Here is a 20,001-nt window from a genome sequence, read left to right as displayed (position 1 = left end):
ACAGATGCTGCAAGACAGAAACAGCCAGTTCCAGAAAGTGACAGATTTTTTAATTGGGCGGCTTTTTCAATTGGAACATTGAATAGCTTAAAACAGTGTATTTAACAAGTTCATTAAATCTTTTTGCTTCGGTCGATTCACCAGCGAAGGGAAGGAAGCCTGCGTTTGCTCTCTCACTTCCTGCTTTTGACAGATAAATGAACAAGCTGATTGAGTTTAGTTTGGGGGGTATTGGGGTGCTGCTTGACAGGCATCTGTTAGGACGCATATTTCTACATTCATTTAAAATGCTGCTTTGGATTTAGCATAAATTCTCATTACTTTTCCCAGTATCTAAATTGCATTATTTCAAGCTTGACGCTGAACCAATGCCTGCCTCAATTTGCCTTTGCCACCTACTCATCCTTTGAATGAGCTGGCATATGAATTCTGGCACAGTGATAATTGGAACAGTTCTTTAACTCATTCCATGCCAAGGTCAGCCCAGATCTTGCTAAACCCTCCAAGAGCATGTCTACATTGCATTGAAATGTGCCAAGGGTTGAAATAATGCCAGATGAACTAGATGCTGTTTGACCAGCTTCATTATCATTTTCTGTCTTTAAGCGTCCAGTGAAATTGTGGGTTAGCAACTATGATTTTAAAAAAGTGAGGGTTATACAACAACATAGGCTACACTACTTTCCTAATTAATGTAAGGGGAACATATCTATATAACACATAACATGGAAAAGCTGTCTTACCTCGATCTGTTGTTCCTTGGTGCTGCTCCTGTGAGATAGGCTGAAGTCCGGCATTGTCTCGTCTTTAAAAAATCTGACTGGAAAGCGCATTAATGGTTTGATCTGGAGGACAAAAGAGAAAAACCACACTTGAGTAAAAAGCTTTCTGTGTACTGTTAGAAGCAATACACTACAATGCGGAATAACGACAATGTCTTCAAATGACGTAGGATTTTCTTTAGTGTGTTTTCTCCTTGGCTTTTTGTCTTTTTTCCACGCATATTTCATCTTATTTTGGACTTTCAGACACTGGCTTGCATGTTTTATGTCCAGAAAATCTCACTTTTAAGATTGTATTATAGCCTTCACAAATTCAAGACACCATGTGACAGATAGAGAAAAATAATCCCTCTTCTGTGTTTCAGATGGGGAAGTGTACTTTTCTAAAACCATTGCAAACACTTTTTTAGCCTCCGTGTTTTAAAGTCACATTTTTGGTGTGGCTAATTTCTGCAGCTATCAGCAAACTGATGTGAAAACAGTTTTTAATTAAAAAAATGCATGGTCTATCACAATCAGTTAAATTTCAGTCATGTAATTTCAGAACTCATAACAGCTCCCCTAACAGAAAGTAACCAACAAATTTGTCCCCATTGTGTTGTAGCAAGAAATGTTTACATAAAAGCTCACTTATTCGCTTCCATGGACCAATAGAAATTAGCCCCCTCTATGATGATAAACCTCATTCTATCGTGGATATATATTTTTTTATTAGAGGCTTAGTCAACACCACAACTGGCATACATTCAAATTCCCAAACAGATGGAAGGTTAGCAAGCTAAACACAGAAATGTCTGGGTCACGATAGTACCAGCCAATCCCGACGTCTCACGGTAACACCCCACCATGGAGTTAAAATGGCGATGGCTGCTGGGTGTATTCCATTCCACTAGCTATTTACACATAGCACCTCCCCAGGTGACATGCGTGCCGGCTGGCCTTGGTCTCCTGATCTCCACTGTAATTTAAGATGATCACTGCTACAATTAACCTTTCCCAGTAAATATCAATTATGGCCCCCGGCTGGGCTAGAATTAAAAGGGTCATCAGCTAATCTGACAGGTCCTGAACACTACCACCTGGCAGGTGGGGGAAGGCAGCTGAGAGAGAGAGTGTTTGTCTACCCTTGTGCCCACAAGCTCACATGCCAAGTAGAAGTGATTTCCTTTTAATTACTACGCTGCTGCTGGGCAAGCATGACGTTTCGCCACAGGGTGTGAACACTGCTCTGAGGTCAGGGATAACATGATGGGCTTGGAGTGGATATGGCAGAGAAGAACCTACGAAAAAAGCCGTGGTCTTGCGGTTTTTTGTTTTGTTTTGCTAGCCAGGGCATGAGTGCAATGTAAAGCAGCAATGACATAATTTTCAGAATTGAATGAATGGCTACTTTCTTCTCACTTTAGAACTCGTTGGTCTATAGCAAGGGTGTCAGACTCGTGTTGGTTCGCGGGCCGCATTAACGTCAACTAGGTTTCATGTGGGCCGGACCATTTTAGATATAATATTTAGATTTTTTTAAATAACTGGATTAAAAGAACCGGATCAAAAGTCCTGAATATTCATTTTTTTATAGATATAATACAATGTTTATTTTAGATTTTTTAAAATATATTTTTAGATTTTACAAAATTATTTTTGAACTAAAAACACAGAAAAAATTTGATTAAAAAATTACAATTATTGATTTAAAAGGGGGGAAATCAGGAAATTCAATATACATCTATACACTTCATTTTAATTTGATCCTAAAACAGAAAGTCGGCCGTGATTTACTTTCTCGGGCCGCACAAAATGATGTGGCGGGCCAGATTTGGCCCCCGGGCCACCAATTTGACACATGTGGTATATAGTATACTTATTAATGGATTTTTACAGGGTAATGAACTGCATGTCTTTTAGTGTAACTACAGCTACAATTAATAGTCCACTGCGGATTATGTATATATGAACAAATACAGTTTTCTTGTAAAATTAGGTGAGTGCATCTTATAGTCAGTTCGCCTGATAGTCCAATAATTACAGTATTTTTTTCACGGAGCCTGGCAAAACTGCTGTGTGAAAATGCATTTTGAATTTCAGTGTCCTGCTTCAGCAAGTTTTGTCTCAAGGGATCGAGTGAATCAAGTAAAGCCTTGCTGTTACGCGTCCGATGGCACGATTTAACAGGAATGCAGTGTGAAAGTGGTGGAAAAAAAGGGGAAAATGGCAACTGGATCTATTAAATTGGAATTCTGCCTCTCATCATTTTTATCTGTCGACATGCTGTCAGCTTCATCTCTCCTTTAAACTCACAAATGATGGTGTAGGTGTTTTGGATTTGCTTCTATCAGAAAACCAGTAAAGAGACAAATCTTGCAAGGTGAACAAGGAAAGAAGCAGTGACAGTTGGTGTCAAGATACTGTTCAGTTTTCATCCTGACAGCTTTAGATATTTTGTTTATCCAACACCAATGCCACTGGAAACTTACTGAAGGTGTGCCGAAATGCTTCTGCCGCCATGATAGTAAGCAGCAAAACGACCCAAACAGCAATCAACTTGACTATTGATCAGACTAAAGTATCTAATTAGTCTGCCAAGTTAATCATATAGCTTTCATGGACCATCTCTGCGGTGTTGTTCAGTGGAACATAGGGCTATTGATCTTTGAAGGAGTTTAACTCTGTCAAATAACGAAAGAATAAAACAAACTCAGTGTCTCATGCTGTGTATAATACTCCTTAATTGTCCCAAATGCACAACTTTAATTGGGAACAAAACACAGTTTTCCTTAGAATACATTGAACGAGCCAGCAATATTCTAAACAATAAGAATTACGGACAACACTGTATGTTCTTGAAATAAGTGTGTCATTAGATTGTTGCCATTTTTACAGCACATTTGAGCAAACTAATCGGTTAAATTGGGATCGGTAGGAACCGCAATTGCGTCAGCATTAAAAATAAGTGCTTAGATTTTTGGCTATCTAACTGCGTTTGAAAATTTGCCTTTCGGTTTATACAACGAACGTTGTCGAACACTGATTACAAACTGTGATAGAATAATTTGTGAGTTTTCAGTAAAGACCTCAAATGAAAATTTTGGCCAAAACCTCCTTAAAAGATCTCATTCAAACACACCGGGGTGTGGACACAATATTTGTCATTTTGGTTCATGTTGGGTTTAATCATTCCTAAACCAGATTTCATCCTTGCATGATGGAATTGTTATTGCTAGTTTCCATCTGAAGTAGTCTTCATTCCAAGATAATCCATTTATTTATTTGGAGTGCTGATAAGAGAGGAAAAAAAACGTCCAGCTAAGTGAGAACCCATGTTTTACATGAATAATGTACAAGAAATTAGCACCATTAGTCTCGGTATTGAACATGCCTCCAGTCATTCTCTTGAGGCCGCTGCTCCGTGCTCTTTAATTATCTTCAAAGGGCCCTCCAGCATCTTAATCCTCCCTCACCAACGCCCAAGTTGAGTGGTGCTGACTTTGTCTGTTCATTTCTACTTTAACCCTGGGTAAAGTCACAATTCCTACCTGATTAAAAAAAGGAGGGGCTTGTTAAAAGAAACGACAGCAAGACTGGATTCCCATGTCACTTCAATTTAGGCCAGGCAAACGTCTACTGTGTCTTGGCAATGCCAATCACTCCACAGCCCTTACAAGGAGTCTCAAGGCCGACTTGGGCTTCTTTGTTGCCCCACCCCATTCCTCCTACTACTACCTCAATCACCTTGTGGGAGGTTGGAGGGGGCAATGGAAGTATGTGCAGTCTTCCAGTATCTGCCTCGCAAAGGATGAAAGACAGTTACGGCAACGTACCTCTTCCATCTCTTACTCCCTAGTCAGACATCACCTGTCAACAGTGCTAAGGGAGGTTGTGTTTCATCCTTGTGTCTGTGTCAGTCTTTATTACCCTTGAATCTTGGACTTTGCCCCCCACCCACAACTCTGGCACGCTTGAGTCAGGTGTTCATCCATTGAAAGCCCTGGCGTTGCAGATTCAAGGGGCAAGAAAGGATGGGGGATGGACCGAGGAGAACAGATACGGATACTTCCTTTAATTTGTTCGGAAAAGTGTCCTGCGCAAAGGACCCTCACCCCCATTAACCCAGTGACAGGCCGATACCCCTACTCAGGGAGGCATGAGTTTTGTGTGTGTGCGAAAGGGCCCGACGGTGTGGCTAGCCGAGGCGCCTCGATGCAGGGCTCAATCTATTGGCTCATTATCCCCCCCGCCTAGGCTCGGGTGCAGAGAAGTGCACTTTAGGGCCACAGGCCAAATTGATTCATCTGCCTTCATTTTCTTCAGGCTCAGAAGTGGCAGCTGCTCAGAGGCAGTGGGAAGGAGTTATGGCGAGAGACAGACGGGAGAGTGGGAAGGAGAGGCAGGAACAGTGAGATGATGGGGGGGGGGCATCAAGCGAAGGCGGTATCCCTGGCTTTGTTCCTCATCCATGTCTCATTTCACTTTCCCCCTCCCTTCCCTTTCACTTTACAGCACCACTAACACCTCCATCGCTTGAAATCGCTATCAAGGCGTGCACTTGCTCCCCCCCCACAAGTCCCAAGTTGGAAATTAGCCCAAGGACAAGCTAGTGGATTTACTACAAGGGGAGCAAATGGATTTTTGCTTTTATTTTGACGAGTCCCAGTGCATCCATTACGCCTTTTAACCATGCATTATTCATGGATCCTGTCTTATAATAAATGTCCACATAAAAATGGTACACATATTATACACGGCCTAAAATGCTTCCATAACTCCCTTCCTTTGCAGACCCAGAGCTACAATGCAATTTATAAGACGATTCAAAATCTTATGAGAAAATGTAAGTTGACGTGGCTATTCAGGCAACAAAACCAAATGTTAAAACTTCAAAGTGAGTACAATTGAGGTTTACAAGAGAAGAGGAAGGAGTCAGGCACAGTGAGAGGCTAACCTGGGTGGCTTTTGACCATAACTGCAACAAAGCACTCAACCTGTAAAATGAAACCAGCCTCATTCCCAGGTAGCACGGATCCCACGAGAACCCCAAGTCCCATGGGATGTCATTTAGAACAGACATCTGAGGCGAAGGGGGATTCCCTGCAGACCCCGGGTCTCTCTATCATTCCCAACATATGTCCCCTGTAACGGAGCAAGACAACCAAAGGGGTGAGCAGAGTTGAAGTAACTCTACTGGTTCGCTGTTGATGATGAAGCCTCCATTGCTGTTTTTACAATTGCAACAATGTGTTATCACGTTACTAATAATCTGTTTTAAATGCCTCCACACGAGGATCAAAGTACACAAACTGCAGACTGCGCATAATGTTTTATGACAGATGTGTAATTTATTTATGACTCTCAATTCTATAGCAGTTCGACAGTGATAAGAAAGGCGTCAAGCCCTTATCACCTGATTAAAGGTCCGACTGCGAACCACTCGTTTCGACGGATACTGAAATGACTTTGTGCAATGATGATTGATTTGCTGAAAAACCATAAAGATAACACAAGATAGAGTATTGCCACAATTTAAATAATGAGAAATTTGGCATCCAAAGGTCTAAGATTTTCTTCTCCAACTAAAATAAAAAGCATACAACAGACAAATGAAATCTCCCCATTACATCTTATTTACACAATAGGACTTATGATTATTTATTACGTCATTAGAGTGGACTAGAATAACAAGTCTGTATAGTAAACTATAAATCATGACGCAAGGACATCAAAACGTTAATTAAGATGAGGGAATATCACAATCATGAAGTCCGTTAAGCTTTTCCCCGTGAATGACATTCAAGTTTATTTTTTTGCTAAGTGACATTCACGTTCTAACACCCTGAATGACTTTATTAGCACTTGAAAATGATCATATTAACAGCCAAAGGGAAAAAAAGTGATGTTTTAGAAGTGAAATAGTCACACTTTTTCCTGCCATGGCGCTTTCGCCTGAAAACGTTTTCACCTTCACACGTTATTTCAGACATTTTTAATATCCTCAAATGTAATCTGAAATAATTATCGGCTGACAATGACATAAATGTGGCAAAAAGGTCCCTTCTAACAAGTCCACATGCACACACACACACACACACTTAGAAGTTTGCAATAATTCAACCAAACACTATTACTCTAGAGATGAGATTGTGAAGAAGAGGAAATGAGCAAGGGATTGATGAAGAACAGTCTGAAACTTCTAATCAGTCTAACTTCAAACTGTGATCTTCAATCTACACAGGAAATGGCTCTTTAAAACTACATCTTGGGAAAATTGGCTGAGTTAATGTTCTATTGTTGACCCAAGAACAACTCAAGACAGAAGGGAAAAAAGCACACAGTCCCTAATTGGCTAACTTTTGTTCCTATAATATTTCCACTTGTAACAAATGTGCGTTCTTGTTGGATGTCATTTTGGATATGTTCCTAATCTGTTTAAATAAATTGAAATGACTTGCATTGGCTTGAGCTGTACTGTTGGTTGAAATTCAAAATGTAAAGTTTAATCTCTTAAAATTTAGTGGAGGCTTCATAGCTGTCTGGAGGAGAAGACAGATGGAGGTATTTTTTATGTGTGTATATATATCTTTTTTTAAAGGAATGAAGATGGTCTGGTCTGAAATTGGGAAGGTGGTAAACAGTCAGAAAGTGACAGAAGGAGACCGGATGAGACAGACAGAGTGCTTTAGGGTTTTTAACAGGACGCAGATGCAACACGTGTAATGAATCAGCTTCAGTTCGACGTGCCTTCTTTCTGATGTCTGAGAACTCGTCCTGCCCTTGGAAGGCAACTCACAACTTATCGTATGCCTGCACAGCAAAATCTGCCAAAGGATTTTTGGAAGAAGTGATGTGTTGGAGGAAAGACAGAATGTTGGGGAAGAAAGAAGAGTCCTGGCAAGTGTACTTTTATGTTTCATTAGTTTTAAGTCATCGCTTATGTATAAAATAATTGTCTATTTTTACAATGGAATGTAGACTAACACTTTACAGTTTTCAATCAAAGAGGAAAATCTCTCTTGATCGTTGATTCATTTGTTTGAGTTTGGTGATTGTGTGGAACACGAGATTAATGGAATGTTGGAGCAACTGCGGTAAAAGCTCACAGATGGCTGCAACCAGTTGGTTTACAAGAGATTGTCCATTCCAAAGAACACAATTATGTCGAATATTAGATCTCTGGGCAGGATTCAGCGCAATATGATGCTATTTAGTCAACCCCCCCAAAAAACAACAACAAAATACTAACTACCATTTAAAGAGAATTTACTCGTAATGATATCTGCTTTAAATTGTGTACCGTATTTTCACGACTATAAGGCGCACTTAAGTCTTAAATTTCCTCCAAAATAGACACGGCGCCTTATAATCCAGTGTGCTTTATATATGGAAAAAATGTGGCATTCATTAAGGGTGCGCCTTATAATGTGGTGCGCCTTATAGTCGTGAAAATATGGTATTATTAGTGAAATTGGTCCCAAATATATCGCAAATTACCTACTGAATTTTCCAGACTACAAGTTGCACCATTTTGTTTGGCTGGGCCTGTGACTCATGTTTTTTTTTAAATTGATATCCATTTTAAATTTTTTTTTATTGTGTAATGTTGCGTTTCATTTTTCTTTTTGTTCGTATGGGAATATTTTTTAATAGCCACACAAGAATTTGAATGTACAACAATAGTGCCTACGCCCTAAAATGTTTGCATATGCTTTACATGACTCATGACAGAAGGATTCCGCCAAGGTAATTGTCCGAGGCGTGAGCAACCTTGGCAACGTGGCAAGTCGGTAGATATAGAACCTCAAAAGGTCTGGCTCTGCCAAGGTAATTCTGGCAGATCTTCACCTTGACTGCTCTAAAAAAGGCTAAAGATTCAGTCATTTTCTTTTGCACTCTCACATGGCTTGTTTCATAAGGTTTCATGGTAAACTGTACAATCAAAAATGGAGTAAAAAAGAAGGCACAAATGTTTGACTATTGATGCCTTAAGTCTTTGCAGTACAAAAATGTTACACAGGGCCAGATTCCTCGATCTTAACATTGTAGCTAGAAAGCAATAAAGAAAGAAATTACTTTTCATTTATCAAGTATTTTCTATCATTAAAGTTTACTCTAATACACTTGTGTCAAAGTGGCGGCCCAGGGGCCAAATCTGGACCGCCGCATCATTTTGTGTGGCCCGGGAAAGTAAATCATGAGTGCAGACTTTCTGTTTTAGGATCAAATTAAAATGAAGGGTATAGATGTATATTAAATTTCCTGATTTTCCCCCTCTTAAATCAATAATTGTCATTTTTTAATCCATTTTTTGTGTTTTTAGTTCAAAAATCATTTTGTAAAATCTAAAAATATATTTTAAAAAGCTCAAATAAACATTGTTTTAGATCTATAAAAAACTGAATATTCAGGGCTTTTAATCCAGTTCTTTTAATCCATTTATAAAAAATATATATATAAATATTATATATAAAATGGTCCGGCCCACATGAAATCGAGTTGACGTTAACGCGGCCCGCGAACCAACCCGAGTCTGACACCCTTGCTCTAATAGTAAGATTATCAGGATTAACAGTTGAACAAAGCCAATTCTTGAACATACCGTCAATCAATCCATCATTTGTATTGCACATTTAAAAGACACATGGTGCTGTGAATAAAACTGTAGTTAAAAGTTCAAAGACATGAAAACACAAACAAAAATAAACCCCAAAAATCCTATAAGACTGCAGTCCATAGATGGCATAGCAGTGTAAAAGGCCAGAGAAAAATAATGTGGAAATGCCTTTTTAAAATGCTGACATTATAAAATCCCAATTGTCAAATCACAGCAGACATCTTTGTACAGCAATATGTTTCGGTATGTGTATCTTGGATTCGGGATTATGATTGATCTTCTCCGGGGCTTTCCTCTCTGTGTTTGAACTGGGATTGTCTTTTATTCAAATCACAGCTGGCCACACCTGCCTTGTGAGGCTCTATCTACAGAAACCACATTTAGTCCTAAATCAATAACAAAGCGATAGAGAAATGAACCAGTGGAGCGAACTAGGGAGCAGCAGACGAAGAAGTCTGATTCTGCTTGACATTTACTTGGTCTGCGCCGTGTCAACAATCAATCCGAGACTGGATCTGTCATCTCAAAACCCTCGCGGTGGCTTAATAATTGCCTGAATATAAAGATACAGCAAATTCTCAACCTAATGGGATAATTGCCCAAGTTATTTGTGAAATAAACCAATGCGCTAACTAAACATCATGAATGAATCAAGGGAAAAATACTTGTTTGTTGACTCTTATAGTGCGGAAAATATGGTAGTACGTTAGTTTCTTCCACATTTATAATGTCTTGCTTTAGTCACATAAGCGAAAAAAAAGCAATAAGCTCTCTATAATGGGTTGTCGTATTAGATGTGCTGATCATATACAATCTTTTTATCCCAGCTAGGCTTTTTGATGGTGGATGGGCTCCATATTATCTTCACTCCAGGCCTATTTGCATTACGACCATATTTATCGGCATGTATCAGATAAGCATTATAATCAGCTTTAGCTGCGCGACAGGCTAATAATTTAAAGTGTTAAGCAAAACAGAATTTAGCACAAAATCAAACAAATGTTGGATTTTGGTTTTAAACAAAAAGAGGATCATACCATATGGAATTAGTAGCGGCAATAAACAAAAAATATGTTTGGCGGATTATGAAGAGACAATCAAAGGAGTATAAGAGTAAATGCAAATGAAAAGACACATTTGGCTTGATTTAAAATAAATAAACACCAGCTGACATGAGTTTGATGGTAATCCCCCCAAAAAGGGAAATTCCACAGACATCCATAAAATAGAAAATGTATCACATTAAATTAAGAAAAAAACCTTTCATTTCATTATAAAATAATAATAAAAATATGGTGCTTTCTACGCAGCTTGTACGCATGTTTTCCATGTTTCGGACATTTGGAAAACATGCAGCAAGTGTATAAATAGTCCACTTTGATGTAGAGTCAACTTTTCAACTAAATTCTTCACGCAGAAGAAGGCTACTCAAATATGTGAGCCCAACACAGCTGTAAAACATTAAAGGGGGCCACAGTCGTAGGATCTGAACAACATCATGAAGCCAGCCGGGTAAGGTGAGAGGTCTAGCATGAGTCATGTTAAAAGAAATCACTACATCCCGGAAAGAGCTGGTATATTATGTCCTGCCACTTAGCTTTCCTGCTGTTATTTTTGTAGAATTTATTGCTTCTGGCAATCGGGTCTTACGGAAGCTGTGTTAACTGAGCTGCTTGATCTTTAACACTAAAGTTAATTTATTGACGATGTTACACCGTAAATCTGCTTCTTTGTTTCTTTTTTCTTCCTTTTTTGCACAAATGAGCAAATAAACAGAAACTGAAAAACCTAACGCAATTATGGCCTTCTTTATGTGTCGTTTTGACACAAATCTGCAAAGAAAATCCTTAAACACAAGTGTTAAAACTACAATAACAGTGTCTATATTTTTCAACCACATTATTTAGTCTTCGCGCCACGGCTTAGTCTATTTAATTAATAGAAATATCACCAAGTGTGAGGCCTTTTCAAATGTACTTTTCATCCCAAGATTTGAAGGTCATGACAGAAAAAATCCATCGTAGTTTCAACACATCCGTCAGAAGTCCGGACGGAACCGAATAAGAACAAACAAGCAGCATTTAAAACTCAACGCTTCCAAAAAGTACATCATTTTAACTAGATAACCGAGCCCTGGGGGAATATTAACATCTTGTAACCAAAATAAAAAGGCCCGCTTTAGGCTGAGTCGTCTATCGGAACCTCTGTTGCGGCGTAATGTCGCCCTGAAGTGGATGAGTATGCCGTCAGGTTCTGGCTTTAAAATGACTCATACCCAGGGATGCAAGGCGGCAAGGGGGATTTTTATAAATGGAAGCATCTAGCAAGGTCATCTCTCCATTTGTCTGCCGGTGGAATAGTGAAGGGTTGCAGCATAGCTGGATTGTGCTTCCACGACTGGCCGACAAGCTCCTGCGGCCCTGCGTGCAATGATGGCGCTCCATCTTGTGTCACTGTGGGGGTGTCCGAAAGTGGCATGGTGCTGAGCAAAGTGCCTTCCCCTTGCTTTCAGTGCCTCTCTCTACATCCCAGAAGCATCCATCACATCGCTCCCCGGTGGGGCGTGGGTAACGGATCGACTTTTCTCCGTCGCACTAATCAATCCGACTCTCGCTGCCTCTCCCAGGGAACATTTATGGCTCGCCATAAAGCAGGCCTTTGGGGCATTACGGCACCCAGTAATCCTGCTAAGTGAGCAATATTTCCCATCTCTGAAGCTGCAGTTAGACGATCTTGGGCCATAAATAGCAGAGTTAATCTCTGGCCGTGACTTTTTGGCCAGCCCTTAGCAGTCACACGCCCCGTGGGACATGAAGGGGTCCACCCGGTGGCCAAGGTAAAATCAGCTTTGAGGCTAACTATGAGCTGGTTGGCTTTGATTATGGGGCTGTCTAGAGTTTTGAACTGGAAAATCCTGGCGAATATTACAATTCTTAGATTTGAAAAGGACACTAGGTGCACTGCAAAATACCCGCTAGATTGAGTCCAGATTTCACCAAAAGGTTTTTACAGGTTCAAAAGCCTTTCGGTTACTTCAGGTGCTAAGTGGGTTGGTTACTCTTGCACTTTTCGCCAGTCGATCAGATTGGCAGTGCCAAATACGAACATTGGAGAGGACACGCCAGTAAATCAAGGCAAAATGGTGAACTGTCATCTATGGGATTAAAATTTAATCACATGTACTTTGGGAAATTTGACCAATCTCTGCAAAAAGCAAGGCTCAACTGTACTCTGCATAAAATGACAGAGATTACTGAAACTAAGTATGGTAAAAGTATTTTCTTAATATGTGCTATAGTCCAAATTCTCCACCCCAATGGTACAAACACTTAAAAAAATAAGCATAGAGAGCACAAATTAAATGCAGCGTATATTTGCGCTGATAAGTATAAATCGTACGATAAAAAGAGAATATAAAAATCTAATAAAAAACACATACGAATGTCAAGAATTGTGCTCTCTTATTCAAGACATTTTTCCAAGGTCAGTGGGCCCTCTCCTCAATGGAGATGCACTCCCGCATTTTATGCCCTTCCGAGTTAAAGCTGAAATGTCAATGAGCTTATATTTCAGAACATCTTAAAACAGGCAGTTTTCTCCCAAGGCACCGCAGGGAATTCTATATAGTAAAATGCAGAAGACAGAAGGCAGACTTTGGTTGAATATTGCCAGAAGGCTAGAGCAACCACCACCTCTTCACCAATAACTGCTGCTTAGGTTGATCCCACTTTATTGTATTTCATTCCATCCATCATGCATCAAAACGTCTCCCTAAGGCACTTTTGGCTCAGAGCAAAGGGCTCTGTCTCTTTTTGCTGCAAGGCCAAATCCCTCCATCACACCACAGGTGCAGAAGTCAAGGTCTTCAACCCCCGGCACCCTTGGCACTAAAGCAGCACTGCTCAGCTCAGCCAACCTCCCCCAGGCTGTCCGCTTATCAGCTAGTAAAGGTTGCTGACTTTTTAAGTCTCTTCGTACAGGTCAGAAACCCGACATTGTTTTCCCACTTAAAGATAGGCAGAGACATGACAGGTTCCCATGGTAACACCAATCCAGCTAAAAGTGCTTCGAAGATGTCAACATTTCTTTCAAAGGTTTTGTACACTTGACCAGAATGGTCAAATAATGGGTATTGCTCGGGATATGTTTATCCGCTTGTGAAATGTTTAAATTTACAAGGCGTTCATTGAAAAAAAATGAATTAAGTGAGTAAAACATTTTTTATGGAATACTAAGATGGAATTTTAGGGGAGATGTGTGTGTTGTTACATCTGCTATGATATGACTTTTTCAGAAAAATAATACCATACCAACAAAAGAATTTGGGGGTAATCTGATGGTCTGGGGCTGCTTTGCTGCTTCAGGGCCTGAAACTGAACTATTGAAAAGAAAATAGAGGATAATTGCAAAAATCTTTCGCCACCGATTTGTGATCTCAACAAAAGCGTACATCGTTTTATACAAAGCACAGCAGCAAGTCAACTTCTGAATGGCTGGATGAAGAATTTGTGATAGAAAGACATTTATGTCAAATAAATGTCCAGTGTTTCAGAATTAAAACAGTAATCTAAGGAATAGTGGGCAAAAATATGGTCTCTATAGAGATTTGAAAGATATTTCCATCAATAGCAAATGACTGACTTCTGCACAAGGCTACCAGGTTTATGTGGCAATTACTTTTTCACACCGGGCAGGTAGCTTAGAATTTCTTTTCTATTGCTTACAAAAAATACAATTTCCGCAGCACAGACATTTTGGCCCACGTTTATTGAAGTGGCCCCTCCTTGTTAATCATAATGCATTCACATCAGAATACTTTATTGTATGCCTTTGAGCACATACCAATAAATGAAAGCTCTGAATGAATGACAGTCCTTGATTGCAAAAATGTTCTTTCATCGCCCTTTTTCAAAGAACTTTCTCTCTTGTCAAATTGTAGTCTGAGTAAGAGTGTAAGGCATTCAATTTGAAAGTAGTTGCAATGTCATGTGATTCTTTAATTTGACGTTTGATCACATCCTCTTCAAATATCTCAAATATAGTGCAGTTGCTATGCAGTCACTTAGGGTTAACCTCCATGTGTTTATGAATCATCTCATTGTTTCTCCCTCGACTCCTTTTTTTTGAAGTAGTCTTAAAAGCCCCTTTTCTGGTGAGATACTATCCCAAATATTTCTGCCAAACCGCTGTCTTATCCAGTGGCGGGGAGCTTGCAGAATGTTGAATAAGTACATCACATCCAAGAGTCTGTGGTTGGTAATGGTTTCAGCAAAACTCAAAGGTTTTGTGGCGCTCCCAAACATTGGGATTGGATTTGGAAACGAATGATCTCAGTCTTCGCACAAACTCGACAGTCATAAGAAATGTTGCATTAACTAGATTTACGGAAGCTTCTTGGTAAGGCAAAACATCTCCTGCCATTCACTATCACTATCCATTGAGAGTATGTTAGCTATAACTGTTGGACTGAAAAGATCTTGTCTGAAAGGATCGCTAACCACAAATCGGATATCCTATGTTATGCATCGTTCATACCGCTCAAGAGTCATAAAGATATTTAAAGTCGATACAAAGGATGATGCCACAGAGGGACCTGTTTATTGTGTAAGTGTTGCGGGGGGCTTAGCTCCTGCACACATAAAACGTTTCCTTTATCTCCCCGAATAATCAGTCTAATTATGCTCATTGGAGGCGTCCAATTAATCGTCTATTGTCAGCCGGTGGCTAAGTGTTTTGCTACTCCTTAGACTGCTTCACACCGACATAGTAAAATCTGCAATTAACACAAAGCAGATTTATTTACTGCCACTTGTCTGAGCTCTGACTCCCTCCAATTATGCCTGATCAATTTTGTCAGGCGTGGCCGTGGCACTGGGGAGACCCCTGGAGAAATGAAGAGCAGAAAATAAAAGATGAAAAAAATAACATTTACGTGTGTGGAAAACAAGAGGGAAAATATGTCCGCAAGGTCGTCAAGTCTCCGGAATAAGTGAATGTGACAATTACATCTGGTTTTGGTGAACTTTTTCTGTATTAAGATCCTTTTTTTCTGTGTTTTCAACCAGATTACAGAAATTAAAATTGAAACCATGTAATACAAGGACAATAGAGAGCAAATATGTGCAGAAACCCATTCATTTTTTAAACACGGTTAGGCAGTAATTGATTATTGCTTGGTTTGACATATATACGTGTATGCCTTTGTTTTGAAAATTATTACATTAATTAATAAATGAAATAAATGTTTGTCTACGAATGTATTCGAGTACAGTGGTACCTCTACATACGAGCAGCTCTACCTACGAGATTCTCAAGATACGAGGAAAATTTCGAGCAAATAATTTGCTCTAGATACGGGAAAAATTTCGAGATGCGAGAAAGCCGGGTGGCCAAGACATGAGAGGCTGTTTATCATTGTAGCGCACTGTCTTTTTTGCCGCATCTCTTTCGTGTATAACAGATATGTACGAGCACTGAACGGTTTCTTTCGACTACACATGGACCAGAAAACGCACAACGCGCATGCGCGGGCAAAAAGATGGCTTTCTGGGTAATGAAGTATACTCGTGCACACAACACCGATAGCCAATGGCACCCTTTCTCAGAATAAAACTTCATTACCCACAATCAATATGTGGGTAGGCTGAGCTGTTGCATTTTTTCCTTCCTTAGCCTGGTAGCTCCCGCGATCGCTCATTCAAGACTACTTCTCGTTGGCAAGTGGTCGTGCGTTATCCTATTGTGAGGACATTTGCGTGCATCATTTTCGGAATATTTTGAAGGGAATACAACACCAAACAGCCCATCGATAGCGAACGTGAGGGTGGAGGTGTGGCAAACAGCTAACCGGCCAGGAGAAGAAAGGTAAAACAAATTAAAACAAAATTAGAATTCAGTTTTGTGTAAAGTTACATTAAACGTATGTTTGAGTGTGTCTGTATATATTAATCCAAGTTAATTTAAATGTGTTTGTTCGGTTACGAGTGTGTTGCCGTGGATCCACATACGAGCGCAGTCCTGGAACGAATTAAGCTCGTATGTAGAGGTACCACTGTAGTATTTTGCATGCTTAGGCTGCAAAATTCGTAACAAATCAAAGATGTGTTTTAAGTACCGTTGTACCCATTTGCTAGGGTATTTAATACAAATAAAGCACCTGGAATGGAAAAAGGAAGCAGGTCATTTCATTTATCTTTTTTAATGTGCCCATTCATGCTTCCATTTCAACATTGTAAACATGAATGTTTGTGTGTTTATTAGACGATAGTAAGCGGATTCCCGGGAGCTCCACTGCTGTGAAAGCAAAGCCCCACATGGGTGCAGACACTGGGAAGACAAGCCCACTGACTGGAATAACCGCGTTACAAACCCCACTGTAAAACGTCACTAATATTTAATACCCTGCTGTCAGGTCTAAAGGGCGCAGCCACACAGATGAACAATGCAACCAAGTGTACGATCCTCTGCAAGGCTCACTGCATCTGAGAGTGAGTGGAAGAGAAATATGAGCAATGCGCATGTGTATGACTGTTGTAGACAAATGTAAAAGAAAGACTTGTGTGACACGCGTCATCCTTTTTGGCTCACTACATTACCATTTTCACGGTGATCTTTCAGCATCAGCAGACCCACCGCAATACGTTCCCGCTATTGACCACCAGTGGGTGGGAAGCTCCTTACTAAGTGGATCAGGTTGAAAAGCCCTTTAGTTGCCGAGGTTGGGCTAATGGGAGCCCATATCAGATCATGGACTGTCACTAGAGTGCAATCTTTTTTTATTCTGATGGTTATTTTAACAGATGATTACAACATCATCTGAAACAAATGATGACTATTGTATTTTCCAGACCATAATTTGCACCCTTGTGCGACATTTTTTTCCCTCTCTGACCCAGAACAGCCTGCTATATTGTTTTTTTAGGGCTATAGTTATGTGAAAAAACATTTATGTTTACAGATATGCTGTTCTCCATTTCAACATTTGACAATTTTTCTGATAAAATTGGCCCCCCAAAAATTTGACCTATACTCCAGTGTGACTATTTTTTCATCTTGTTACGATTGCGCCGAGACGTCGTGGCGCGATCGGAGGGATTTGGACCCAGTAGCGGGGAAGCAGGAGGGGACGAGACGAACTGAGCTCATGATAGTAACTTTAATGACTCAAAACACCTTACAAAATAACAAGGACTTGTACAACCCAAAACGAAACAAAACCGGAGCATGGAGAACAGTACCTTTGCAGCGATGTATGCAGTATCAAGCAGTACGATCTGACAATGACAACCACTTCCGTGGTGCTTAAATACACATCAGGAAGTAATCATGAATCACTCGCAGCTGCTTGAACCCAACGGCAAACCAGGAGGGACAAACGAGCTGCTCCGGACACATCTTCCTTGTATATTAGATGTCTGGTGCGACATAAACCCAAAAAATATAATACAATAATTGTAAAACATTTGATACATGACTGTATCTGAGGTGTCAAAGCTCTAATACCATTTGTCAAGACTCTTCTGCCACAGCCATTCAGGTTAAGGCGCAGAACCTTGGAGAGGAATTATCTTACCAATTTGCACGCATGAATTAATCTTAGTCATTCCCCCGATACGCTGGCTCCGCACTCTAGCTCAGTGCATAACATCCCTTCTAAATAACACATGCACACAGCGTAGTGCCAACCACGACAAAAACAACAACAACACATTAACCGTGTGGCTTCATCTGGAGAACACAGCACTCCAGACTCAGATGTGTTAATAGTCTAGACCCCTGGGGCACCATCTCCCTTCAGGACTCTGAGGACCAACCCTAACCCGCTTCCCTCAAAAGGGTCAACCGCAAGAACCATACCTCCATCTGGTCGTGCTCTGTAAGTATTGCCAAGGGGTACGTCCAAACCACGCCTGACAAGTCAAGCCAGCCCCACACTCCGACCCCAGCCTCGGGCTATACATACGCTATTGTGCAAAAGCAATAGACCCACCCATCGCCCCCCCTTTGCACCTAGACCTCCTCTCTCTTTGTTTTACAAATGGCCTCTCCCACATCATTTTACATACACACTCCAACTGAGCTCTAGGGACCTTCCAGGAAGTAATTGTGGCTTTTGTGCGTGTGGTCCCCCCCCCACCGCAGATACACACCACTTCTCTCTCAAAGGAGCCACACCCCCTTGTCAGCTGTCATCGTATAACTGCCTGCAGACCCAGGGGCCTAATGGCAGGATCTATACGACACGAAAACACAATTATAGCCCCTGCTGCAATTGCCACTGTGTGAATTATTTAAAAAGGGGTGCAAAGTAGCAAAAACATGCCCCAAATTATTAAAAACTAAAAGCACTGATTTCCACTCCAGCATGTACTAGGTGAGTGGAGCCTTATTTTTTTTAGGCAGTGGCTCCTTAGCCGGTAACCGGTCAAATAGTCCCACGGGCTATTTAGCCGGTAACCGGTCAAATAGCCTATATGGCCACATATGGCTATTTAGCCGGTAAGAATTCTGTGTGGGGTAAATAGTAAGAAACTACGGAGCCACTGCCTAAATAATAGTCATTAAATCCCTATTCAATGTTAAAATCTATCAATTGGCAATAACACATCAAATTTCAGTAAGATTGGTTGAATGGTTTAGAAAAAAAAAACCTATTCACTCAATGTTAAATAATAGGTTACCGGCTAAATAGCCCCTGGGACTATTTGAGCGGTTACCACCTAAGGAGCCACTGCCTTTTTTAAAAATGTCTCTATTTAACCCATCTCCTGATCACCTATTAATGTTCACTACGACAGAATACATGGAGATGTTTTCTCTAATGTGGCGGTATTGCTTGATATTGACAGTAAATGGGATGGCGACGGCATGTACAACGCAAACACGAGCTACGTGTTCCGATGGGATTTCATTATCTCCGAGGCTGATATTTTTGCGGCAATATGTTGGCCATGGCCACATTACGCCTCGATTACAAGGCACTGCAGGAAACATGTCGATGGAACGGGCAAAAGACCCACCCCTGGGCTCAATATTGAAAATCCAGGCAGGCTTTAGTGAGACAAGCAAAATGCCAGAAGTGTGGGCTGGGGGGGGTTATGGCTCATGGTTTCACCTACCATCCTTTCCGAATGGGAACAGTGACCCCCAATGGATGATTTGAGATAAAATGGCGACAAACTAAGGTAGCAGAATTTAGCAACAAAGTGTAAATGTCTGCTGTGCTTTTTATTTGCAGCAGGTGTCAGTGTTGTACCATAGCCATTCTGAGTGGAAAACTGGAAGAATAATAGCTACAAAGGATCTCATCTGTCTCTGTGACAAGCCTAATCCCATTTAGTCCATCTGAGTTAATGTCGAGTTTCACTGGTCGCCATGCCTCTCAAGCACGGGTCTATGAAAACAAGGGCAGGGGGGCACAACAGATCCCATTAACGTGGGGGTCAAATGGGCTGAAGCGACAAAGATGCCACTACCACGGTTAGTTACATTGAAGAATAGTCAATAATTTCACATTGCAAGAAAAAAAGCATTGGTGGAATACATAGGTTTGATTTAAAAACGTGTGTCAATTACCAAGGGAAACAAAACAAATGTTCAAATGTCGGATGTATACATACA

General features: G+C 40.5%; 1 protein-coding gene across 5 annotated transcripts in view; it reads right to left on the bottom strand.

The window, feature by feature from the left end:
• The window catches only part of fbrsl1 (fibrosin-like 1), a 187,732-nt gene that overhangs the window by 116,970 nt on the left and 50,761 nt on the right, over window positions 1–20,001 (bottom strand). For all 5 annotated transcript variants that reach the window (XM_077600023.1, XM_077600024.1, XM_077600027.1 and 2 more), the window contains exon 3: window positions 744–845. In XM_077600023.1, the coding sequence (XP_077456149.1) occupies window positions 744–845 (102 nt within the window). The remainder of the gene's footprint in view (window positions 1–743; window positions 846–20,001) is intronic.

Source organism: Stigmatopora argus, chromosome 5, assembly GCF_051989625.1.
Source record: "Stigmatopora argus isolate UIUO_Sarg chromosome 5, RoL_Sarg_1.0, whole genome shotgun sequence".
NCBI lineage: Eukaryota > Metazoa > Chordata > Actinopteri > Syngnathiformes > Syngnathidae > Stigmatopora > Stigmatopora argus.
This window is presented reverse-complemented; position numbering and strand designations above follow the sequence as displayed.